Source organism: Schistocerca cancellata, chromosome 2 (assembly GCF_023864275.1).
Source record: "Schistocerca cancellata isolate TAMUIC-IGC-003103 chromosome 2, iqSchCanc2.1, whole genome shotgun sequence".
Lineage (NCBI taxonomy): Eukaryota > Metazoa > Arthropoda > Insecta > Orthoptera > Acrididae > Schistocerca > Schistocerca cancellata.
The window spans coordinates 464,298,206-464,325,710 of NC_064627.1; the positions used below are offsets into that span (position 1 = coordinate 464,298,206).

At 39.4% G+C, this 27,505-nt stretch overlaps 1 protein-coding gene across 1 annotated transcript in view; it reads left to right on the top strand.

The window, feature by feature from the left end:
* Positions 1-27,505, top strand: part of LOC126161972 (cytoplasmic dynein 2 heavy chain 1) — a 778,966-nt gene that overhangs the window by 711,389 nt on the left and 40,072 nt on the right. Inside the window, 1 exon segment of the mRNA XM_049918163.1 lies at positions 14,410-14,665. Within this exon segment, the coding sequence (XP_049774120.1) occupies positions 14,410-14,665 (256 nt within the window).

Here is a 27,505-nt window from a genome sequence, read left to right on the forward strand (position 1 = left end):
AGAATGTAGTAGAGAATTTGTTGATGTAAATAGTGACCAAAGTGCTTGGACTAGTTAGGAAGAAAAGCTGTGACTTTATAGAGCTGAAAGTACAGGAAAAAGTAGATTGTACCAGTGCTACATATAATTTTGTGTGAAGCATAGGAAAAAAACCCAGTAAGAGTCAATTCCCAATAAACAGTTGAAGAGATATAATGTAAAGCATCATTCTGTTCTAGGATTCTAGTTAGAGATTTTGTTCTGACCAATGAATTAATAAGAGAGCTGTTCACCCAGTGTTATAATTATTATATACGAGGAACAAAATATGGAAGAGTTATTTGAAAAGTGGTTACATCATTTTGTAGTTTGCTTAGCTCAGAGCTCTCTTACAGCTCTTGACCCTCTGCAGATGGTGAAGAAGTCAAGCAGCATGGATCAATGGCACTCCATAGCATGCATGTTCACTGCATCAAGAAACTTTAAGAAAGGCAACCATATAAATATAGTGAAGGAAAAAATTATTGTAGTATCATCAGGGTGATAGATCATTTGTGGAAGAAACACACATATTGGCTCAGTTCAGCTGTAGAAAATGGATGTTACATTCCATCATTTACCATTTGTGTATGGAGTATACCACTATAAAGCATTGATCTGACTGTGGATCTTTTAATCAAGTATGTGTTGTTCATAATAATAGCACTTTGTCAGTCTCTTAAGTGGTAAGTTACCCTAGGTACAGCAAGCAATTGCATACATTGTAAAGCTGAGCAGTTTGTATTTTTGATGCAATCTCAGAAATATCTCTTATGATGTATTACATTAATATTACTGTTTAAAAATGCAAGAAAAACACATAACAAAAAAAACTTGCAATACATGTACAATTAAGTTAGAAATAGTTGTTACATAGAAGAGAAACAACACTCCTGTCATCATGGAGAATGAAATATTGCAGCAAGCCATAAGGCTGAGCTGTCATCATGTCTGTCACTGGCCATCAACATGTCAAATGAGTGAGGGATGGATGAAACCCATGAGACTATCACATTTGATGGTGGAGAAATTGTGAAATACATCAGCAGTTCAGATGACTATGACCAGAAAACATATGTTGTGAGTACTCTGAGTTGCAGGCCAAGTGAACACTTAACGTAATACGTATATTGAAAGCATGCTCAGATATCTAAAATTAGAGTGATTGAATGAACACAGCATTTTGTGACAGATTATCATGTTTCATAATTTGTAGCACATTATTTCAACCACATTGCAATATGAGAACTTAAGTACAGAGCAATAATCTAAAATTTGTAGTGTGTGGTTATCAATAGTGGTTTTAGGAAACCATTACAGCTGTAATTTGTGCATGAAGAAGTTTTGAGACAATATCAGCTGTATAAATAATGATATGAGTTTGCGACTAAAATATCATGATTCATATTTCATAATTGTATCTGATATAACGATGTGTGTCTGGCATAAACAACTCTGATTTCACCCAGGTAACAAATTATAACATACACTTTTCCAGCCAGAACTGAGAGAGAAACAACACTTCCAGATGGTTCTCTTACTTGCAAAACTGTAGGTACTTAGTAACTTATAGAACACAACATCAAAGATTTTCTTGTAGTTCATAGTTGCTTCTGATGCCATGACTGTGGGAACTCTTCAGTGATTTGCATGTTATAGAAACTGACATGCCTGAAGTGTGAGGTGTGGCAAGGAAGAACACAAAATAAGAGAATGTAAAAATGTGAAGATGAAGACTGGATGCATCTCTTTAAAAGGCTGACAGGTCCTGGATGCATGTCCTTAAGATGATTGAATACAGCACCTAATGTTTGAAAATTAGCATTTTCCAATTACTACTGTTGGAAATTGAAAGATATTATGTGCCATTAAGAAGAGTTTTTACATTAAAATCTCAGAACCATTTTATATAAATGATTTTGAGGATCTAAACTTTATTACTTTTCACTCCACACATTTCTACTTTGTCTCCCATCCTTTTAATCAATCTATAATGTTTTCAAATTCTATAAATCACATATATTTATTTGTGTCTAGATTTGACATGACTAATACAGCTTTTTCTCCAGTTTTATGTAATAAATATGTCATTTCTAGGTAGTTATAATTTTTATTATACCGATCTCAATTGAATTTTTACAATTACCCTGATGATGTAGATTTACAGGCTGCATTGATATAACTACTCACCGAAACCTGTAGGAACACAACCCTCAGTCTTTTGGCTTACTTCCATTGGTTTCTAGAAACATCAGCAGTCTCAGATGATTAGTGCACTTAAGTCTAACGTGATATACATGTCATTATGTAGTATAATCATTCTAGTGTTACATTCCTAAATATTATATGTATGGATGGAAGGTGAGTTTTACATTTATAGAAAATTTATATATTTGTGTAATGGGTTTATACAATAATGAAAACACTCAATTTTTGACAAAATAATTTAATTGGACAGACACAAAATCTACTCACTTTAATATATTTTGTGTGGGATCTAAAATTTTAAAAACCTCTCTCACACCGGCCTAATTTAGCTTCACTGATCAGGATAGTAAAAACATGCGTATATTAAGGGAATTTTCATTGACAAAGCAGGCTTATCACATTCACACAGTTCAATACTGTTCTATCCTGATTAAATTGAGCTTAACTTAAATTCCATAAGGCAGTGAAGCAATTTTGAAGTCTCGGTGCGACGAAAATTGTCAGTCGATCTCCTGGAAACATTTGTAATAATTATTAACTTTCGGTGATCACATGGGGAAGACCGGAGATCTGCTGGTAAGACCGTGTTAGCCTATTTATTTGCAGTAACTGGATATCTTGAGAATACAAAGCGGCAGGTTCGTCCAGTGTAAATCAGACGTTCCCCACTGATCCCGTGCAACACAGCGTAGTAAGCAGACACTGTCAATAATAATCAGTTAAATAATACGCGAACACACTTACTTTAGTTTAGTTCATGTATTAAATTCCTTCTCATACAGAATCTCATCAAGATGGCGACTAGCCCAACAATACATACATATACATCCTTCTTTCACGACTAATCGGCAAGAAGTTCTTCCTTCTTTTTCATAAGAGAAAACATAGATAGCAGAGCAGCTATTCCATGGAGTAAATGGACGCTCCAAGGAATAATTGGGCTTGAAACTACTTTGCATTGATAATCGGTAAGATAAGAAGAGATATTTCGAGATATGTACTGAGTTATATAATTTATAAAATTTCTGAAAATATCGTGGAGAGACCGCTGCAAGAGACATTACATCACCCAATGGCACCAGAACACACACATAAAAGAAGGTTGTAATTAGGCAAGCTTTTGGAGCCAGTGGCTTCTTCTTCAGGCAGAAGGGTTGAAGGGGAAGGAAGAGGGGTGAAGGTAAAGGACTGGAGAAGTCTAGGAAAAGGGGTAGATTTTGGGAAAGTCACCCAGAACTGCTGGTCAGGGATAAGAAGGAAAGACTGTGGTTGGGTACTGCATCAGACAAGATTTGAAAACCTGTGAGCTTAAAGGTGGAAGACAGGGTAGGTAATATGCAAGACAGAGATTACTACTTAAACATAATGCTTGAGTTAATGAAAGTGAAAAACTAATTGGATTTTATGTAACAGAGGTGGGAGGGGAGGTGGTGAAAAATAGATGGGTAAGACAATGAAAGATGTAGAAAACTAAAACAGAGTGAAGAAAAGAGTAGTTACTGTGAAGAAATGCTGAGATGGAAGAAATTAATGTAAATTAAGGCCAGGTGGGTGGTGAGAACCAAGGACATGTTGTAGTGCTAGTTCCCACCTGCAGAGTTCTGAGAAACTGGTGTCTGGGGGGAAGAATCCAGATGGCATGTGTGGTGAAACAAGCACTAATTTTGTAGAGCATTCTCCGCAATAGAATATTATGTGTTGCAAGTATACACCCTCTGCCTATTCCAATTCATTCTAATTGATAATTTGGTGGTAGTCATCCCAATGTAAAAGTTAGTATATGACATGTCATTTCACAGGTGACTCTCCCTTTGGTAGTATATGTTTTGCCAGTTACAGGGCTGCTAGGAGGGTGCATAGGGCAAGTGTTGCAGCAGGGATGGTCACAGGGGTAGGAGCAATAACGTAGGGAGATGGGTGTAGAAGGAGCATAGGGTCTCACGAGAATATTGCGGAGATTTGGAGGATGACAAAAAGCTATTCTAGGAGTGGTGGGCACGATTTCAGACAAATGGATCTCATTTCAGGTCATGATTTTAGGAAGTGATTGCCCTGTCAAAGTAGCTGATTAGTACAGTCCAGACCAGAATAATACTGAGTCACCAGTGGTGTGCTCTGAAGTTGTTTTTTGGAGAGATCAGCAGTACCAGGATTGGATGTGATGGCCCAGGAAATCTACTTTTGAACTAGGCTGGTGAGGTAATTACGTGCAGCAAAGGCTGAGGTGAGAATGGTGGTGAATTACTGTAAAGAGTCTGCATCCAACAGAATACATTTGCCTTGAATGCCAAGTCTGTATGGGAGGGAATGTTTGACAAGGAGAGGATGGCAGTTGTCAAAATGTAAATACTGTTGTTTATTGGTAGGGTTAATGTGGACGGAAGTGTGTAGCTGACATTTCCTCAGTCAATGGCCACCTTATTCTGAACCTATGACATTCTTCTTACTCACCTTAATCAATTTTATACCTACCAACAACTACTACGTTTTGAAGGGGCAGACTTACAAACAGATCAGGGATATGACCTTGGGAATCAGGATGGCTCCTTCCTATACCAACCTTGTTATGGGTTAGAGGGGGCTTTCCTGGGATCCATAAGTCTTCAGCCCCTAGTTTGGTTTAGATGCATTGATGACATCTTTTCCATATGGACTCATGGTGAGACTGACCTCTTAAATTTCCTGGAATCTCTGAATTACTTCTCCCAATCAAATTTCCCATGGTTTTATTCTGAATTCCACCAATTCCTTCTTATGTAAGCCTCTTGTCAGTCTTTGTTGTCATCTGTCTTGTTCAAATTATCATGTTTTCTGCCTTATGTGTTAATCTGTTCATTTATTTATCTGTATCACCAAGATTAATCAACACTTTTCCCTTACATCTTTTCTACTACTGATTTCCGTGCTCGTAGACAGTTCCATTTTTATTTGTGTATAACAATTCCATTGTTATTTAAAAATTTTAATATAGCAATTTATGGTTCATTACACTTCATGACCTTCTCCCGATCATCTTTCACTGATTTATTTGCAAATTTGACAGCTATTTTCTTTCCCACCCTCCACTTATCTCATTTGTATGTAATTCTTTCACATTTTTGTGCATTTGTTTTTTAGCAAACTTCTCTGATTGACTTAACTGCCATCTCTTACATCACTTTAATTGCGAAGGTAAGTAGGTTTCATTTTCTCGTATGACTTTCACTACCTGTTTACCCTGTTTTCTTAAATTTTGTCTGCTTTCATGAGTTTCGCAATCAGTTTTTTTCCCTTTTTTCTTTTCCAATCATTTCTTCATATCATATAGATCACCCAATCATTATTAACCATTGCCTGTTCTCAGGATTTTTGTACGAATTTTTCTGATTTTTCCAAATTTTTTCCTTGCTTTTCTTCCATTTTTCTATCTTTTCCACCCTCTGCTTATTTATTTTTTTCTCATCTCCCATGATTTCTAACTCTCCTAACTGTCCTCTCTTGCCATGATGACTCCTATCTCGTATTACACCTGTTCTTATCAAAAACATGCTTTTGCACTGTCGAAACTGAAGTCCCACATTCTGTTTCTCGAAACCTGCTTGTCCATTGGAGTTAGTCCAGAAGGTCTAATATTGAAAGTTCCTGTTTCTGTATGTAATCCTACCCTACACTAGACTCTTTTACAATTTCAGATACAGCAATCTCTTGTTCTTACTCAGATAGTCTGTAACCTATATGCCTCATCAGCCAATTTCTACTCCACCAGACTTCTCTCCTACAAAATCCTGCTGCTATCTGCCCCTCATGTTTCCTTGGATGGTATCATCCACTAAGCCAACTTCAAACTGCAACAACATGCCAGACTTCACCTCAAAAAGCTTTCCCACCTTCTCCTAAACTACCTGAACAGTAGTGTTTACCATCCCGTCCCTCTGCAGCTCCCTAAACAGCCACTCCACCAACCACCACTCCTCTCCTACGAACCAAGCTTGGCCAACCACCTTAACATCCCACAGCCTTCACCACTGCCTCTCAGACCAAGAATAACCCATAATAACAAGAACCAGTCACAACAGTATAGTGTTCTTAACCTCTCATCTAAAGCACTCTCACCTCGTGAATTATCTGTATTATCTAAGGGTCTCACTTTCAGCTCTAAACCTCCATTTGATCACGCTGCTTTAGTGGAGGACCTACTCTCCTGCACACGTAATATCAATTGGAAATATCACTTTGCATCCCAGTCCCAAAACCTTTCTAACAGCAAACCTGACATTGAACCCTGCCTTGAACAGTTCAGACCACGATCCCACCTTGATCCATCACCACTACTTAGAAATCATCCCTTCCAAGCCTTCCAAGAATTTCTCACATCCCGTGTTGCTTCATAACCCTTCCTCAGGTACCTACAACATAACCCTAACCTGTTTACTGCAGAACTCCAGGCTCTACATTCCCTAAAAGCTGATGACTCCATCATTATCCTCCCAGCAGACAAAGGATCTACCACTGTAGTACTTGACCAAAAGAAGTATGTTAATGAAGGTCTACACCAGCTGTCTGACACCTCTACATACTGTGTCTGCCATCAAGATCCCATCCCTGTGATTCAAATTGACCTGCAGTTCTTCCTTAAAATGTCAGGCCCCTCACAAGGACGAACATTTCAACCTATTGAACTTCTCACCCCTCCCAAACCATGCACCTCCACCTTTTACCTTCTGCCTTAGATCCACAAACCCAATCATCCTGGCCATCCTATAGTTCCTTGCTTCAAAGCACCCACCGAACATGTATCTGCCTTTGTTGATCAATACCTACAATCCATAATACAAAGATTGCCCTCCTATATCAAAGATACCAACGTCTGAAATCTGTGCCCATCCCACTTCCACCACATGCCTTGCTTGCCACCATTAATACCACCTCCTTCTATACCAACATCCCCCACGTACGTGGTCTGTCAGCTGCTGAACAGTTCCTCAGTCAGTGCCCACCTGATTCCAAACCTATGACATTCTTCCTACTCACCTTAATCAATTTTATACTTACCAACAACTGCTTCACCTTTGAGGGACAGACTTACAAACAAATCAGGGGTACGGCCATGGGAACCAGGATGGCTCCTTCCTATGCCAACCTTTTCATTGGTTGCTCAGAGGGGTCTTTCCTGTAATCCATAAGTCTTCAGCCCCTGCTTTGGTTTAGATATGTTGATAACATTTTTACCATATTGACTTATGGTGAGACTGACCTGTTAAAATTCCTAGAATCTCTGAATACCTTCACCCAATTAAATTTCACATGGTCTTATTCTGAATCGCATGCCACTTTCCTTGGTGTTGATCTTGTCCTCACTGAAGGCCAGCTATATACTTATGTCCACATTAAACCTACCAACCAACAACAGTACTTAAATTTTGACAGTGGCCATGTCAAACATTCCCTCCCATGCAGCCTTGGCATTCGAGACAAACGTATTTTTTTAAGATGCAGACTCTTTACAGCAATACACCACCGTTTTCATCCCACCCTTCACTGCATGTAATTACCTCACCAGCCTAGTTCAAAAGCAGATTTCCCGGGCCATCACATCCAATCTTGGTGGTGCTGGTCCCTCCAAGTTCTTTTTTATAACTGATAATAATACATAAATATTCATGTTATTGACACAGAGATATTGATGAAATGATTAAGGCAGATTTTGACAATGTGCCGTTGATAAAATGATTGCTGAATTTAGACTAACTTCTACTGACACAGATGTAACACAGGTTACAATGATGTTCTCAAAGTGAGTAACTCCTACAGGCTCAAAGAACTTTAGCAAAGATATTTACAGTGGTGTTGACTTGTGCATGGATGCTAACTATAAGACTTTGACGCAAAGATGTTGATTGAATGATCGGTAGATGCAGTCCGATGGACCTACTGTCCCATGGTTATATATGTAGATGACAGTATGAATGTCTAGTGAAATCAATAAATACATTTTAATTTATAATAATATAAAGGTCAGATTTAGTATTGATGTCATTTTAGTGAATCAAATAATGATTTGGTCCACCGTATAGGAAGTAATTATAAAATTAACAAAGTTAATTGAACTATTTATTATCACTATGTACACATTTGCTGGGATTTATAAATAACTTTTTAAATATAAAGTTTTTGGGAAAAATTAAATGTTAACTAGAAAGAGCAACTTAGGGCTTTCGAATCAGGTACATTATTTTATATACAATTAGATATTTGCTCATTGGAAATCTCATCTCCACATGTTCTGTAGAGACTGAAATTGCTAAAGACCCCTTTAAATAATATGTCTGTAGAAAAACTAATTATTACATTGCTAGAAATCTCATGGTTACTCCATAGACAATAAAGTTTTATGAACATCGGACCAATTAATAAAATATTCATTTGAAATAACAGTAAAAATGAAACTAAGGAGTATAATTGTAATAAGTGGAGCCACCCTCAACCTGTTACCTTTCAATGTACAGTATATACATATATTTGCATTTAAGATGTACTTATCCCAGCACAGCAGATTGGGAAAATAATTCTTTAAGAAGCAACTGAGTGATAAATCACGGTGTAGCTAGGCGAAAGGTAATGTGTATGAGCAACTACAGAAATCTGTAGTGTTGATATTTTGGTTGTTTGGTTATTAATATTCCAGTTAATTCTAGTTTGAGGTTCTTCCATGAAGAAAACACAATTATCTGTCAGGCAAACACAGTTATTAGTCATGAGCTGTAGGTCTTTCACCTCAGTGATCATTTACCAGACAAGATGGTCAATATTGCTCATCTCAAGGGAGAGAGTGACAAAGACATGCATGCCAACAGTGTAGTGAGAAGCAGTTATTATGTAGTCATCAACTGAATAGAGTGCACATTATGTCTTTATTCATCACTTCTGAACCTTAAGCGTCTCGGGACTCCACAAGACACAGAACACTGGTGTGCACAATATGAACTAGGAATATAAGAGGATCTGTCATTGCTGTTAGATGCATATATAGGCACAGGCCACCAGTAGATCGTATGGCGGAGACCGTACCATGTGCACACTTCCTACTGGCAGTGTCTAGTGACTGGCCCTCGCAAATACAATTGGCAGATGATTTGAGCGCACACGCATGGCAACCCACACTCAGTACTCTCACGCTCATGTTTACTAGTAGCAGGATGCAGCACATATCTCTCTCTCATGTGAAGTGGTGCCCAGTCAATGGAGGAGGACGCCTGCAGCCCAAAGAGAGAGAGACATCCATTGGATACAGAGCAGCGGCAGCTGGTGCCAACAGAGGTGATAGGATGATGTGCCGGGCAGGCACTTGAGCATAAGGCCGGAATGTGTAGGCACACCCAAGAGCGGTGGTCCCTTGTGGTGCCCGACAAGAGCATGGGATATTTGGGTGCCATCACCATCTCTTCATCATTATCAGTGGGTAGATCCATGGATGGAGGACACAATGCTGGTCCCACCAGAAATGATGGCTGAGGTGGTGATGATGAGGGGACCAGTGGAGGCAGCCCGACAGGAACAACAGGGTGCAGCTACAGACCTGAGGCCAGAGATGGACTGACGCCGAATGCTGGAATCCCAGGGCAACACATGTGAAGCAGGCAGCCAGTGGGGCAGGGGCACCTCAATGGCAGGTGACAACGGGCTCGAGGCAAGAAGCAGTGGAGCAGACTGCACCAATGGGGGCTGCACTTGCAAACTGATAGCTTCTGGTGGCTAGCAGGTCCACAATCGATCAAAGTGGTGCACCACCAGCCTGTCAACCATACTGACATCACAAAGATGGCATCCCTGGTGGCAGACAACAGCGGCCAGTATCCACTTGGGATGGCAACCAAACAGTCATGCCCACAGGTGTGATACTGGTGTTTAGCAGCCAGATGAATCTGATTGCGGCAGGTGCAGTGCAGGCCACAGAAGGTGGAGTAGCATGTGTGGCTGCCGGTTGTGAAGTATCTCAGCCGTGCTCTACTCCCCCATCAAACTTTTTCATTTAAGACTTGAACATACACACAAGTTGTTCCACCTTGCCATTTGATTGAGGGCGGAATAACAGAGCCATAACATGACAAATGCTGTGACAGGAACAAAACATTTGAAATGTGTGAGAAACTAACTGGGGCCCATTATCAGGAACTAAGGTACAAAGCAGCCCCTCAATAGAAAAAAAACCTCAAAAGCATATGAAGTGTGACCTGAGCCGATGTCAACACACACTCGAGAATGTAAGAAAACTGGAAAAATACAGCGGGCCGCGGTGGTCTAGCGGTTCTAGGCGCGCAGTCCGGAACCGCGTGACTGCTATGGTCGCAGGTTCGAATCCTGCCTCGGGCATGGATGTGTGTGATGTCCTTAGGTTAGTTAGGTTTAAGTAGTTCTAAGTTCTAGGGGACTGATGACCACAGATGTTAAGTCCCGTAGTGCTCAGAGCCATTTGAACCATTTTTTGGAAAAATACATCAAAAACTAAGAGCCAATAGGAATTCAAGAAAGGATCCGCAAAGTTGACATGAATGTGTTCCCATGGCTGGCATGGCCTGCTGTCAGACACACTGCTCACAAGGCCCAACAATATTAACAATTTCGCCATCAATTCCTGGCCAAAAATCATGTCTACTAAACTCCACAATGGCCCTGGTAGAGAAGGCATAGAACCTCATGCTGTAAAGTGGTGGGAATGACTACTCCAAGAGAGAGGTCTTTTGTGGACAACAGCAAAACACCATCAGAGACAGAGAGATGATACCATAAGGAAAAGTAAGTGTGCAACCATAAGGAAAAGTAAATGTGCAGAGGGTCCGGAGCATGACCTGGCAGTTTATCTGGCCAGTCCTGTTGGACAAACCAAACCACCTGACAAAGAATTGGGTCAGCAGCACTGGCAGCTGCTATGTGCAACCTCATAATTGGGAAACTCTTGATTGAGGCCAGTGTTTCAGTATCAAGATGGAAGCAAAGCAGTTTTTCTCGACCAAAGTCTGGATCTTGATCCACAGGAAGGTGGGACAAGGCATCCACATTGGCTTGTTTAGATGTAGGTCGAAAATGGATTCCACAATTGTAGCAAGACAAGAACAGCATCCAGTGTTGTTGGTGGTGTGCTGCCTTGTCAGGCAAGAAAGTGTTAAGGTTAGACAAGAAAATCAAGGGTTTATGGTCTGTTATAAGGTGAGCCATACAAGAAAAACATGAAATTTTTTGAGAGTATAGATGATGGCAAGAGCCTCTTTTTCCACCTGAGAGTAATGCTGTGGGCCGAAGTGAGAGATTTAGAGGCAAAAGCAAAAGGTCGTTCAGAGCCATCAGCATATCAGTGCACTAAGATCCTGCTGAGGCCATGCTGTGAGGGATCAGTCACAAAAATTATGTGCTTGTAAGGACAGAATGTAGCTAAACAAGGGGCTGAGAGTAGTTTGGATTTCAACATTTGAAAAGCATGTTTGCCATCTGGGTTCCAGTACAAAAGTACATTCTTGTGTAACAAGGCATGCAATGGGTGGGCCAATGTGGTCGCTCCTGACAGGAATTTATGGTAGTAGTTTGTCTTCCCTAGGAAAACCTGAAGCTCCTTCATGGATGAGGAGCTAGGCATAGACGTAACAGCAGGGATGTGGTCTGACAGAGGGCGAACCCCATCCCACGAGACCTCGAACCCCAAAGAAACAATAGATGGTTGTACCGTAAGCCTGCAGACTATATAACAGAAAACAAAGTGCAAATTTTTTTTTAAACAATATCATCCAGGTAGTTAATGCAACCCAGGACAGTCATAGTCAATAGTGCTAAAAATCATTGGAAAATGTCAGGGGCACTAGCCACACCAAAAGGAAGGCGCAAATATTGTTAGAGACCAAAAAGAGTATTCAAAACCACAATTTGCCAAAACTCTTTATCCACAGTAACCTGCAGATATGCTTCAGAAAATTTAATTTTATAAAGACACTGGCCACCCAATAGTTCCTCCTCAAGTTGGAGAGGATACATATCCACAATCAACCATGCATTGACAGTAGTACTGAAGTCACCACAGGGGCAAGGTTCCTCCTACGGTTTCTGAACTACAACCAATGGAGATGACCATTCACCGGCCATAACAGGTTGCACCACCCCTAGAGATTGAAGTCTGTCCAATTCTGCTTTCACTTGATCTCTCAGAGTGACAGGAATAGGACATGCACAACAAAAATGAGACTGAGCCATGGATTTAAAAGAAATATGAACAGAAAAATTTGTTGCACAAGCTATACCTTGCAAAAACGAGTCCGAAAACTCCTCATACAGTGTTTCCAGTTGTGAATACAGTACCTGATGGGACACAAGGTGAACTGCATTGGTAATAGAAAATCCAAAGGCATGAAATGTGCCATCCGAAACAAGTTGTCAACACCATCATCAGCAACCAACAAAAGTGTAATGGAACAAGCCACTGACTTGTAAGAGGCAGATGCCATAAATTGTCTGAACAGCACTAACCAGCTTCCTCATGACTGATGTCAGCTGGAGTGATCCTAAACTCACATAGGTCTGATAATTCAATAACATCACTGCAGCACCTGTGTCAACTAGCAGCTGGATCACTTGGCAAAAAACACTTAACTCAGTAAACAACGTGGGAGAAGTCACAAGCATTGGACTCACACTGTTTACATCCGTGTCCATATCCTGAACAGCCTTCAGCAAACAACACACGGATGCAATGTGGCCTTTTGTGTGGCAAGCATTACAAGCAGTCCAGCACTTAGGGCCTTTTGTGCTGGACAAGACAGAAATGGAGAATGCTGATGCTGGTGCTGTGGTGTTTGCTGCTGCTTGGCACAGACTTGATCAGCTCAACACTGGGCTTGCATGTTCACCATTTCTGCTCCCTCGTGCAAGCTGTTCTGTTGTTCTAGTGGGCACATTGGTGACACTAATGCCACATCAGTTTGGTCACCTGCTGCCTGAGAAACTTCAAAAGACTGGGGGAGGAGTTCACAGTATAGAGCTTCTGGAACACTTCCTTGTATGGAGCTAAACAGATAATTGTGTCACACACCATGGGCATCATGGTGTCATTATGGACATCAGTAATGAACTGACACTTACAGCTAAGGCTGTGAAGTTTGGCTGCCCAGGGCCAGTATGTCTGGTTTTGTTTATTAAGGCATCAGCAGAATTCATCTCGTGCTGCTATGACATGCATTTGCTTATAGTAGTAGTTGGACAATAAACTGCTCATGTGATCAAAAGCAAGAGCTGCTGATTCTTGTCAAGTGGCAAGCTGACACAGTAACTGATACGCCTTAGGTGGAATCCACGAGAAGAATAAGGTTTTGCACAAATTTGAGTCTGTTACACCAAAATCCAAAAAAATGTTCGAGTTCTTTTTCATAAGCTTGCCAATTCTTGGCTCAATCATTATATGGAGGGCCAGTGGAATGGTACTCCGTCTGTTGATGGAAGCCAACAAAGTGGTCACAGCTGAAGGAAGCTGTTCAATTAGGACCAGTAGCATGGCATCCATAATGAATAAATGTGATGAAACTTCACTTTGGAACCTGTTCCAAACTTGTTGGCAATCATGTAGTAACAAAGCAATACACAAACCGATCCAAGTCACACAAACATGGATTCATTCATAACCTCTTAACATTAAACCTCTCAGGACTCCAGAAGACACAAACGTATGTGTGCATGATACAAACAAGAAATAAAGCAAGAGGTTCAGTCAGTGCTGCTCCATGCGAGTTGCCAGGTGACAGTGTGGCGGGGACCATCCCATGTGCACGCTTCTTACTGGTTGCCTCTAGTGGCTGGCCCACGCACATACAGTTGGCGGGTGATTGAGCACACACATGCGGTGACCCACAGTCAATGCACTGACACTCTTACTTGCGTGCATTAGTAGCAGGGTACATAAAGGAATATTTATATTTGGAGGAAGATTTAAGAAATCATGGGCATGAAATATGTGCTGAATTTATTTGAGAGCATAGCATTCGGAAGGAGATAGGTTCTGGCTGCAAGAACTTGAAAAAGCTGTTCAGGACCAGAGTGCCAAAGTTCTGGCTAATGGTTAAAACATAACAAAATCTTTCAATATACAGTTTGCAATAATGCATATATAACAATTGTTCAAAATCATAATTACATGTTTTTGATAAATTCCTGGCTTGTTTTTTATTATAGTCTCCACAAGGTCTGAAACGTAACATTCAAAGAACATTGGCAACATGGGGTCCGGAATTCTTTTCTGGGCCTTCTGGGAACCATGCAGCAAACAATCGAACTTTACGGACAGGAGCCCTATTTGTGTTGGCATGGTTTCATGCAATAATTCAGGAAAGACGCAGTTTCATTCCTCAGGGATGGACTTCCTATTATGAATTTGGTGATGCTGACCTACGTGTTGCCACTGACATGATAGATCGTCTCTGTCAGGCAGGTGAGTTGACAATGCATAGTGTAATGTATGTTTTTGAAGCAGATGTGATTTAATTTCCTAATCAATCCACAAAACAGTTTACATTGTGTGAATGTCATCATTCACACCGTTGACATATTAACAGTTTAAAATTAATTTCTTACACTATAATTGGCAATGAATTTTCTTTTAATCTGTAATTACATTTGTTTTTCTAGCATTATAAATTATTATTTCAGCATATATTATGATGCATACCTTCTTAAATTAAGAAACATTTTTTAAATTCAGGTTACTCCATTACCATACACAACTTATATTTTGTAGATAATTTTTTTAGTTTTGCTTTGAAAGAGCAGATCGTATCTGTGTCTTCTGTATGTTATGGTGATATGTTATATAATTTGATGACATTGTACAGTAAACTTTTCTAAGTTTTAACTTTATTTTTTTCTGTCTGTATGAAAATTATAGCTATTCTAGTTTCATAATTACCTGCTAAACAATTTTAGCATAGTAGCTTTTTTTTCTTTTTTTTTTTTTTCAAATATGACATTCTGAAAAAAGTATTCACAAGGAACAGTTAAGATTTCCAGCCTTTCAAAACATTTGAAGGCAGACAACTGGTTGTTGTATATATTGCTCTTTGCTGGGATCTGAATGTATTTTGCATATTTTTACTATTCACTTCCACAAAAATCAAGTGAATGTGATACTAAGAAATGTGTATAGTGATAGACTTTGTGGCTCTGTTGTACGTCAATCAGGGAGTGGATTATTCATGCCTGTGTCCACATTCCTGTACATGTGTTGGTTAAAGTACACCAGGAATGGATTATACAAGTAGCAACAACCCTGCAACAAGACTCCATTGTTTTTCTCATGTAATTATCTGTCAGTTTGATATGGCACATGATAACATTTCCATAGTGGAATTATGTGGCAAATCCAAGATGATAGCTTCCAGAATTAATTCCATGTTGGTAACGTAGCCTCACAGTCTTTCTCCTCTCCCAAATGATACTACCTGACTTTAAATTTCTGTTTATCTGCATGTTTTTGTATTAGAAGTGTGGCTCCAACCTATGGATCATCTTGCAGATCCAAAGTGGTAAATTTGAAATAGTTATGAGACTCATGGATTCCTTATTATGCTATCTGTAATACAGCAAAGTAGTATTAAAAACCTTTGGTGATTTTATTCTAGATATTTGAAGAATTCTGATGTGAAAAATGATCTGCAAACTTTATTTTGCTCCTGTAGTTTGATCTCAGTACTTGACTTTCTAACAGAGATGGATAAAGGCAGTAGAACTGTGACTGATAATGATTTCTTTGATGAAGTCCAAAACATGAAAATAACACAGTAATAAATGCTCTCTCTCATCATAGTGCATAGTAAGTTGGGATAAACAAGTTACATCTTACATTATCAATTCCCCTCAGTGGTAATCAGTTAGAATAATTAGTGACTCCTGCACAAACATCTCAAACATCTTAACAGTAATTTACAAAAGATGACCTGGGATAAAAATTTATAGTGTACTAAATTCTGATATAAAAATTAGTCTATTCCGTGATAAATTCATATCATCATTGGAAAGTACCTTTGTCCATAAACCAATCAGAAAAGACATTAAACAGCCATGTAAAAAGCTATGGCTCCCTAGAGGGATTAAAGTGCTTTGTGGAAGGAAAAAGAAAATGTATTTTTGGATACTACAAAAATTAGTCAAAATTACTAAGAAAAGTTACTAAAAAGTTAAGAAACAAGCACATTATATCAGAAATCAGTACTTCTGACAACAGATTTATGTCTGTATGGAAAGTAGTGAAATGAGAGTTAGGACAACAGGCTACAGAGCAGGATAACATCACTATTGATTTAAATTAAATGCCTGTAAATGTACAGTCACAGGTAGCAGAAATGTTTAATAATAATTTCTTAAATATAGTAAGAAAAACATGGACAAGCTGTTCAGAAGAAAAGTGGAAGCAATATATAAAGCAACGCTCATAAAATTCAATCATATTAGATGTCTCACCTATGTCTCCATCTGAAACTAAGAAATTTTTATATGCTCTCAAAAATAAAAACTCATGTGGATTTGAAGATGTTTCCATGAGAGTACTAAAGAGCTGAGCCCACTTAATAAGTACTATCTTTTTTTTTACTGTATAATAGATCACTAACTCAGGAATTTTTTCAGTGTGATCACAATATGCCATTTTTAAACCCCTCTATAACAAAAATGTGATAAGAGAGATGTCAAAAACTACAGACCTTTTAAGACAGTCATTCACCAAATTTTACAAGCATTAAATAATGGAATAGCACCAGTTGGTATTTTCTCTTACTGTGTGAATCATAATCTCTTCCTAAACAAACTGAAGTTTTATACAATTGATGGTACAGCCAGCCAGTGGATAATTTCATATATAATGAAAAAAATGCAGAAGGGTGTACTTCATAATTCAGTCAATGTAAGCAGGGGAGATTCTTCAGACTGAGAATAAATCACCTATATGATATTCCACATAATTACTACTGTCAGAATCAGTACTTTTTGCAGATGATCACACAGAGAGAAACAGTAAATAATGTTCTTAAAAGTATGGGTTTTTGCAAAAGGCCTCATCTCATTTTCAGAAACAAACAGCAATATTATGAAAATGATAGATTGCTACTCACCATATAAACCACACATCAAGTCACAAACAGGCACAACAAACAGACTGCTATACATTGTAGCTTTTGGCCAAAAGTTCCTCTTCCAAACTGTTACAGCAATTAAACATCTAGTCGCATGCACTTTGTGAATACAGCAAACAAAATGTTATAAAAAGAGGGCATCTAATCTCTAAATAGTGAAAGCTGCCACCTGTCCTGATTTCCTTCTGGGTATCTGGCTTCTCATCTCCAGTCAGTACCTGAATAAATTTTTCTCTAAAAGCTAGAGATTTGAAGCTCCTTCCTGCTGATTGATTGTAAAACCAAACGGCATTGTGCAGATAAATTTCTGTTACATATATAGTGAGCTTTTCTGAGCATTTAATAGTTCTTCTCAGTGCTGAATGACATAACATTTGAACTGACTGATCAACACCTGCCATACTATTGTTGAAGTCTCTGACTATGTTTGATTTCGAGGCAACTTAGCCATTTTGATTGTGAATTTCCACAATTTTGGCACAGTGCATATTATAAATGGTCAAGACTTCCCTTTTGTCCTTCCGTTTGCAAACAACAACAATATAACTTCTTTTCCACACCATCTAACCTTTCTCTAGTTTCATAGCAACTAACAGTTTTGGGTATTCCTTTTTTTGTTACATAATGTTCCACACACATAGTTTTTGTAAGTAGACAACAGTTTTGTAAGTGATGCAGAATTATAAAAATTGCCTATAAGAAGCACATATCTTCTGTTCAAGAAAACTTCCATCAGGTGTAAAACAGCTTCAGATGCATGGCTCACCTTAGCCTTCTCCTGTGACTTGCCACAGTAAGTTTTTATTTTTAGAACCACATCATTACATTCACAGAGTTCATAAAATTAACACCATACTTGTGTTTCTTATTCTTGATGCACTAACTGATAAAAAGATGGCCACGCTACAAAACTGTTGATTCATCAATGCACACATTCTTGTCTATAACATAATTATTGTTCATGATACTATTAAAATGGTCCAAAGCTGGTCTAATTTTGTAGAGTTGGTCATTGCATTTTGATGAGTTGTCTGAGAAGTATAGATGTCTCAATAACAGCCAAAATCTGTTTCTACTTATGTCAGATCTCCAGAATGTGACATTGTAAAACGGACTTGTACTCCCTGCAATGTTCTATTAATGGAAAACAACAAGGCCCTATGTGCAACAACAGTCCCAAAAAATACTTTTATTTCCACAATATCTGTATACCTCAACCTGGAGAGTCTGGTTGATCTTCTCCTCCCATGTTTTTCTGCTTTTTGGCTCACTTATAGAGTTGTTTGTTCACACAGAGGAACTACTTGAAAAAAAACAACTCATCAAGTGCATTGATGACAAAATTCTGTAGGTCTAATTTCAGTGCCATGTCCTTGTTAAACACAAATATTGGTAAATCTTGAAGAATGTCACTCCACTCGGACTGTTATTCATAGTGCCTGTTATTGGACCAATCTGCTCATCTTCTTCAAAAAATGGTTCAAATGGCTCTGAGCACTATGGGACTTAACTTCTGAGGTCATCAGTCCCCTAGAACTTAGAACTACTTAAACCTAACTAACCTAAAGACATCACACACATCCATGCCCTAGGCAGGATTCGAACCTGCGACCGTAGCGGTCGCGCGGTTCCGAACTGTAGCGCCTAGAACCACTCGGCCACTCTGGCCGGCTTCATCTTCTTCATTGCATTCACTCTTCGCCAGCTGTATACATCAGGAAAGCATACATTCACATTTATGACACCTCTACGGGGAGGAGATGCTCTGTAGCTTTAAGCTGCTGCAGAAAGAACGCAACAGGAAAGCCAAATTGCTCAGCTCATTGGCTTTCCTCCAACGTTGCCGAGACAAGAACATCTTGCCACGATTTGCGGAATTAAGACATCCTGTGAAAACGAAGAAAACTGAACGTATTTTACGGCGAGCAGGGATGGCCATTGTCAGGGAACGCATTCACAACACACGACAAGAACTGGACAAGAATGCACGCATCCTGAACGCATGTCACCTGAAAATGGCAGAAGCATTACCGGCACACACTTGGGAGTGGGTTGACTGCTGCTCTCACACTGACAGTGAGGTGCAGAAACGACATATTGCCGCAAAACAGGTCGACAAATTCGGCAGACTCTCTGGAGCTCAGTTGACCCAGAAGGTGACAAATAGCACAAGAGCTATTGTAAATTTGACAGATAAGGTGCTAGATGCAGCCACAACTTCTGTCCTCAAGAAACGGTTGAACTTTGCACCAGTACCAAGGACCATACCGAAACAGGACATCATCAGCAGCGTAGAGGAAGCAATCCGGGGCCTATCCAAGGAGGAAGCTGAGCAGATATGAAGGGAGACCTGCAGGATCATCGTCAAGTCACGACTCCCTAAAGACAACATTACTGTGCCGGAGCGAGAGGCTATCCGCGCACTGAGAGATGATGCTGACATCATGGTCCTCCCAGCAGACAAGGGAAATGCGACGGAGCTGATTCGCGCACTCGACTACCAACAGAAAATCTGCTCTCTGCTGCAAGACCCAGCCTACAGGAAACTCAACAAGGACCCTACATCGACGATGACCAGGAAAACCGTGGCGCTACTGAAGGACTCAGATCTACCAGAGGCAGTGCAGAAACGGCTGTATCCCAGAGCGCCAACGACACCGCGCCTGTATGGATTGCCCAAGATTCACAAAGATGGAGTGCCTCTATGGCCGATTCTGGACACTATCAACTCGCACAGTTATGTTCTGGCCAAATACCTGGCGACACTATTGAAACCACTGGTGGGACACTGCAGTCATCACGTGAAAAACTCCGCAGATTTCATTAGAATACTGAAGGACATCCGAATACAGAGTGATGACCTACTCGTGAGCTTCGACGTCACCTCCTTGTTCATGAAAGTACCACTACAAGACACCTTGGCGCTCCTTAATCAGCACTTCGAGCCTGAAACAGTGAAGCTCTTTGAATATGCACTTACGACAACCTACTTCAAGTGCAATGGAGAGCATTATGAACAAGTGGATGGATTGGCCATGGGATCTCCCCTTGCTCCAGGGATCGCGAATCTTTATATGGAACACTTTGAGGAGGTGGCACTACAAACTGCTCACCGTAAACCCAGGCACTTCTTCCGCTATGTGGACGACACTTTCGTGATTTGGCAGCATGGCAGGCAGGCACTGGAGGAGTTTATGGACCACCTAAACGGCATACATGAGAATATCACCTTCACGTTGGAAGTAGAAGAGACTGGCTGTATTCCATTCCTGGACATACTAATCAGGAAGAAAGTGGATGGCACGCTGGGCCATTCAGTATATAGAAAAAGATGCACACAGACCTGTACCTCCATGCAACCAGCTGCCACCATCCGGCGCAACGCCAGTCAGTACTGACCACCTTGGTCCATAGGGCGCACGTCATTTGTGACAAAGAAAGCCTCTCAGACGAATTACACCACCTAAGAGAGGTATTTCGGAAAAACGGGTACAGTGAAACACAGATTGGCAGGGCCTTCAAGAGGAGACAGGCTGACAAATTTCAGGAAGAGGAAGAGGAAGTTAACAAGAGACTCGCCTTTCTTCCATATTTGGGGCCCACATCAGCCAAAATCGGGAGGCTATTAAGAAAATCCAACATAAATACCGTCTTCCGACCACTGCCGAAGACGAAAGAGCTGCTGGGCTCAGCTAAAGACCCACCCAAACTAAACACACGTGGTATATACAGCATTGCCTGAGAATGTGGTGTGCAGTACATTGGTCAAACGCAGCGCTGCATTACTAAAAGGTGCGAGGAACACTTCAGGCATGTTTGACTTGGACAGATAGAGAAATCTGCTATAGCTGAACATAGCATCAAAGAAAACCACACCTTTGATTTCGAAAACACCAGAGTGCTGTGCCGAGCCGGGAGCTATGGGGATAGCGTCATTAAAGAATCAATAGAAATACGGGTCCAAGAGAACCTTGTGAACAGGGACGAAGGCTATCAACTGAGCACGGCCTGGAATCCAGCATTAGCCGCAATATGCCAGGAATGCAACAAGAACCGCCCAGCTCACGAGACGCGATCAGAATGCTCTGATGGAGACATGAACGGTGCACCCGCTTCACCCTCCACCCTGCCCGCCGGCTCCTCTGGACCCAGCCTCCCGCGGCCAGGTGGTGGGAGGCACACCGCAGATATAAAGGGACCGGCACCTGCAAAGTCTCGGCACTTCGCCAGAAGATGATGAGTATGTCACTCGTCGAAACGTCGCAGTTTGAAGACACCGCCACCCGGCTGGAAGCCCGAGAACTCTTCGCCAGCTGTATACGCCAGGAAAGCATACATTCACGTTTTGCTTCCTGTTCTGTAGGTATGACTTAAGTAAAACAAACACATGCTTTCCCTGTGGTAAATGGATTGTCAGACCATGATGCACAACTGATTGACCACAAAACCTAGCAGGGTGTGCAGTTCAGAAACCATTAAGTTAAAGTGTGGGGTCGCTCAAAATCAGTTAGGACTATGTATTCAGTTTCATAAAGTTGTGCATTTTTGTTTTTCAAGAACTAGCTTGTAACATCAGATACTGAAATTTGTGAGAATCATTGTGTCAGTAATTGTTTTAAATTTGTCAAGATATTATAGACATTTTGTTCAACAATTTTTCAAGTTTTCCTATATAATTCAGTACAATAACTTCACTAATGATTGTTGTATCTATCCAATATCACATATGAATTAGTCAACAGCCATAAGATCAATTGTAGAGTAATGTGAATTATTTCCTCATTTTCGAAAATTCATATCTTTGTTCACAGTCAAATATCAGTGTTGAACTTCTTACAGTACTTTTCTATCATATAGAAAAAAAAACAGATTTTTATATTCAGTTCCACCAGAGATAACTAGCCCCAAACTTTACAAAAAATAAAGATTTTCAAATTTCAAAAATTTATAAAAAATTAATGAAACATTTGTCAGTGTTTGTGTTGTATATAAAGCTAGTAATTTATGATATCTAACTAGAGTAAAATAGTACACCTTGATAAATCACTCCTTGGTTGTTATTTTTGGGTATAAAAAGTGGATTTTCTAACTTTTGAATACTAAACTTTGGAGGTAATTTTGACTGGTTATTTTTGAATTTAGGGTATTTGTTGTAGAAGAGACTTTTCTATAAACAATAATGTCAGTTGCAATGTTGTAACTTAACCCAGTACAGAGATATTCAAATTACACTTGTCTCCAAATTAAAAAACCGTCTTGCACTTACAAATAAAAATGGCCACCATTCAGTAACTCTGCAAGACAATTTTTTTTTTTTTTTTACAACTGTTTTGAACCTCTCTATTATAGGGTGATCACATATTTAAAAAACCAAATTATTTAAACATGTTCAAGCATCTAGCTTAATTTTTATTGGATCACTTCACTTGGATTGACCCGTAAACAAAAGAAAGAAGCATGCCAATCTTAACATTTGAAACACAGCAGTGCTCTCTGCATAGTTTGGTTGGCACTGATAGCCATTCCATGTTGAAATGCACTAACTGCAGGATTAAGTTCTTTTTAACAATGAATAACTAACTTGATGGATGCAGTAATGGCACAATTGCTGCCAGGACATGGTACCTATCTACACCAGAAGATGCATCTTTCTTTTTAGATCATAAAATCACACTAAAACAAATTTGTCAAAAATGTGGACTTAGTGCCTTTCAACAGTGAGCAACTCAGGCATGGGATCGATACTGTTTTCATCCCTAGCATATAACAGATTCAGTTTTAGGGTTCCCTTAATGTAATGGAATACATATTTTTAAATATTCCATAAATCCAGACTTGTGGATGGTTGTTACCTGCTGAGAATGCTAATTGCTACACGAATACGTGGTCTGGAACCTAATATGATGTACATCAATGACAGTATTAATTTTCTACAGCTTTTCTCAATGTCTTCATGTCCAGATTTTTCTCTTTTTTAACTCACTGCTGTCAAAATATTCCTCCATATTTCTTTCAAACATATCAAATACTTGCAATAATTTTTTAAGATAGGTACTTTGTCAAATAGTAACAGTAACCTCCCTTAAATACTGAACAATATTCATTTCCAAATATTTCCTAAGCAGACATAAATCCTTCATTTTACAGTTATCACTCACTAGCAGCTTTACATTATCAGTTTCACTCTAGGAAGTTTAGCCTCTCAGCAGTTCAGCAATGTAGACAAGTATGGATGTTTTATGGCTATTTCCTGTCTTTATATACAAGCAATACTCAAAATCACTTCTTACAAATCCTAAGCCAGTTATTACTGTGTGGACTTCCAATCTTGTGGTGAGTCTTTTAAACCATACAGGGCCTTTATAAGTTTACAAATTTTTCCATTCATTTTACTGCAACATCCAATAGGTAGTTTAATGTAAAAGTCTCGAACTATCTACCCATAGAGAAAAGCGCTACGAACATCCAGCTGATATATGAGACAGTCATTCTCATTATACAAAAATGCAAAAAGTTTCCCTGGAGTTAGGCTGTATATCACTGACTAAGACAGTCTTTGTTGGAACATTAAGCTACACAACGAGCTTTATAAGAAGTGACATTACCTTTCTCATCTCTTTTTCACTTAAAAACCCATTTTCTGTGTCAATAACATTACAACACTCTAGCTTAAGTACATAATCCCATGTATTATTTTCTTCCAGGGATTCCAGCTCTATTTCTATCGCATCTTTCCAGTTTTCAGCATCACTACAAGATATTGCTTCAGTGTACGTGCTGGGATCATCATTCACTGCTGCCAACAGGCCCAACTCATAACCCTATTGGGTCTCATATTGTCTGTCCTCTCATCCTCATCATCTAAATTTTACCCTGCATCCTCAAAAAGAACTTCTCTGTTTTCTCTGTATTCACTGATTTCTTGTTCGTCTCTAAGCGGACTTCTGTTTTCTTCCACGACCTCAGTATTCATTTTTTCTTTATGCCTCTCTGATTCTGAAACATTATCTATGTTTTCTTTTTCACAATAAATAGTATCTGATTCCATCATGGGAACATCACTTTTTATCTCTTTTTCAGTACTTGTGTCAGCAAGAAAACTACAGCTTGAAACACCTCAGTTTTCTTTGTGGATAGTATAAATGTTCTGTGCCCCTTCACATCATTATCACAACCCATGAATGAACCTATCTTGTTTTTGGCATCTAGTTTCAACCCAATGTATTTTCAAGTCTTCTAAGGATAATTATCTACCATAAAAGGCTTTAAAAGCAGTTTTACTTCTGACAAGGCTTGGACCAGTTCGATTTAGTACATAAGCCACTGTGTTGACTGCTTCAGCCCAGAAATGTTTGGGAGTTCCTGAAATTATTGAACGAGCTACTCCAACCAAGGTGCATATTTCTCTTTCAGCTCTTCCATTTTGCTGTGGTGTGTACACTGTGCTTCTTTGATGGGTTATGCCATTTTCACTTAAATATGTACCTAAATTAGTATTGATAAACTCCAGTCCATTATCACTCCTTAGAGCTTTAATTTTCAGGCCAGTTTCTCTCTTGACTTTTGAACAAAATGTCTGATCACACCTTTCATTTCATTCTTCTGTTTCATAAAGAATACTTTGCTATAACCTGCATAGTCATCCTTAAAAAGCAAAAAAAAAAAAAAAAACATCTTGCTACTCCAGACAAATGCATCATCTTTTCTTTACGTAATATAGCAGAAAATGCGAAAAGATTGTACAGTCGTATTTTCTGTTTATGTTTTGCCGCAGTAAATCTATAGAATTTCGTTTATTTGTTCTTTGCTCTCTCCAGCAATTTAACTGTAGCGTACCTCTTCATTATTTAACTAGCATTTCCGGAAAGTAGCGTAAAGTTTAAGTTGTTATTTCAGAAACTTTGCACTGTTGTTTTTGTTTACACATAGTTGCATTTAGGCCAAATTTGTGGAACCATATTTTCGTGTTTATCTGTAATTTAACTGACTTATTCTTAATACTCTATTACGTTTATCATGAGTGATAAGTGCTTGACTTTCCGTAGAATTGTTAGGTTGGGGCTTTGGTGTGATGGGTGCTGTAGTCTTTCCATGTGGGTGACTGTAGTGGCGTGGGAATAGGGGAAGTAAATGAGACTCATCAGTGGTTTTGTAGGATTTGTAGTAGAGATTGGAAGATACTAGAACAGGAGGGGAAATTGCCGCCCTTCAGGCTGAGTTAGACAAGGCCAGGGGAGATCTTGACAGGTTAAGGAGGGAGAAGGGTAAAGAGAGGTGGGAAGTGGCAACAGGCAACAGGAGGAACAGGCCTAGAACTTTGTCTGACATGGTGACTGTGGAAAATAGATTTGACCTGTTGCTTCAGTTAGAAGCTGGTGAGCCTCAAGCAGTTGCAGGTGTAGACAGGGCACAACAACCTTTCAGCAGCAAATTGAAAAGTAAGAATGTAGGGAAATCAGTAAAGAGAAAGACAGTGTTGTTGTTAGGTAATTCCCATGGAAGAGGTGTTGGCCAACTTTTGCAGGATGAACTAGGGTCAGAATACCAGGTCACAAATTTTTTTAAACCTAGTGCTGGTCTGGAGCAAGTGACAGAGGATTTAGGATCACTTTGCAAAGATTTCACTAAGGAAGACACCGTGGTTATAGTGGGTGGGGCAGGTAATAGTATTGACAGAGATCCTGTTTACAATATAGAGTGTAACCTGGCAAAGATTGCATCAGCATCGAAGCATACAAGTGTTGAGTTTGTATCTGTTCTAGGCGCCATGACTGACCTCATTTGAACTCTTCTGTCAAGAGAGTTAATTTGGAGTTGGAACAGCTGCTTATGTTGGGTGTAGGGTCACACATTGGTGTGGTTCCTGTTGATTCTCTCAATAGGTGGGATTATACTAGGCATGGCCTTCACCTCAACAGGAAGGGGAAGGGTAAACTGGCTGGGAAAATAGCAGGAAAGTTAAAGGGGGGAGGCACTGCCATGAGTGATAAAATACCAGTGGTTATAGGGTTCAAAAAAGACCCTTTTTTAGGGTAGCCAGGACAGAACGAATCCAAATTTTAAGAGAGGTTAGGACTGAGACAAACCTTCAGTTTGAGAAAGAAACCAAAAGAACATAATTCTAGCTTATTAATCAGTGTGAACAGCTATTGGTTAAGAATTTGCAATAGTCAGCAGATATTTTAACTCTACCCAATTTTAACTCAGTTAATGTGAAAAGTCAGCTATCTTTATTGCATCAAAATATTCCAGGACTAAGAAATAAAATTGCATAGCTGACATAATTTGCCTCTCCAAACATTGTGTGACCACTGGTATAGAACTTTTAAGTGTTACAGGGTTTAGGTTGACATAATTTGCCTCTCTGAACATTGTGTGACCACTGGTATAGAACTTTTAAGTGTTACAGGGTTTAGGTTAGCATCTCACTTTTGTAGATCAGAAATGGAGAAAGGAGGAGTTGCCACATTCATCAGGAACTGACATAAATTTAAGGACATAGACATTCATAAATTTTGCCTAGAATAGCATATGGAAGCATGTGCAACAGAAGTAGAATTTCATAAAAAATCCTTCATAATATTAAGTGTATATTGAGCACCTACAGGTAATTTTAATCTGTTCATAAATCACCTTCAACCTGTACTGGCCCATTTAACAACCAAAAACAAAGAAATAGTGGTTGCTGGTGATTTCAATGTAGATTTCCTTAAAGACTCTCCCGATAAGAACTTATTTGAGTTAGTGACACTATCATTCCACTTAATTCCCACTGTAAAGTTCCCCATTAGCGTAGCCAATTGCTCACAAACAGCCGTTGATAATATCTTTATAGAAAAGTCCAATGAACAAAATTATATTACAAAACCAATAGTCAATGGCCTCTCAGACCATGACATGCAGTTCCTTCTGTTAAATGTTAATACTGAACAGGATATAAAATCGGTTAAATCTGAGCTCAAGAGGGTAATCAATAAGGGAAAAATTGATTATTTTAGGACACTCCTCAGAGACATTCACTGGACTGATGTTTACAGTGCTCATGGCATGAATGAAAAATATAACACTTTTGCTAACAAAGTGCTTACCTTATTCGAACACTGTTTTCCCCCAAAACTTACCAAGGTTAGAGCAAAGTCTACAAAGAA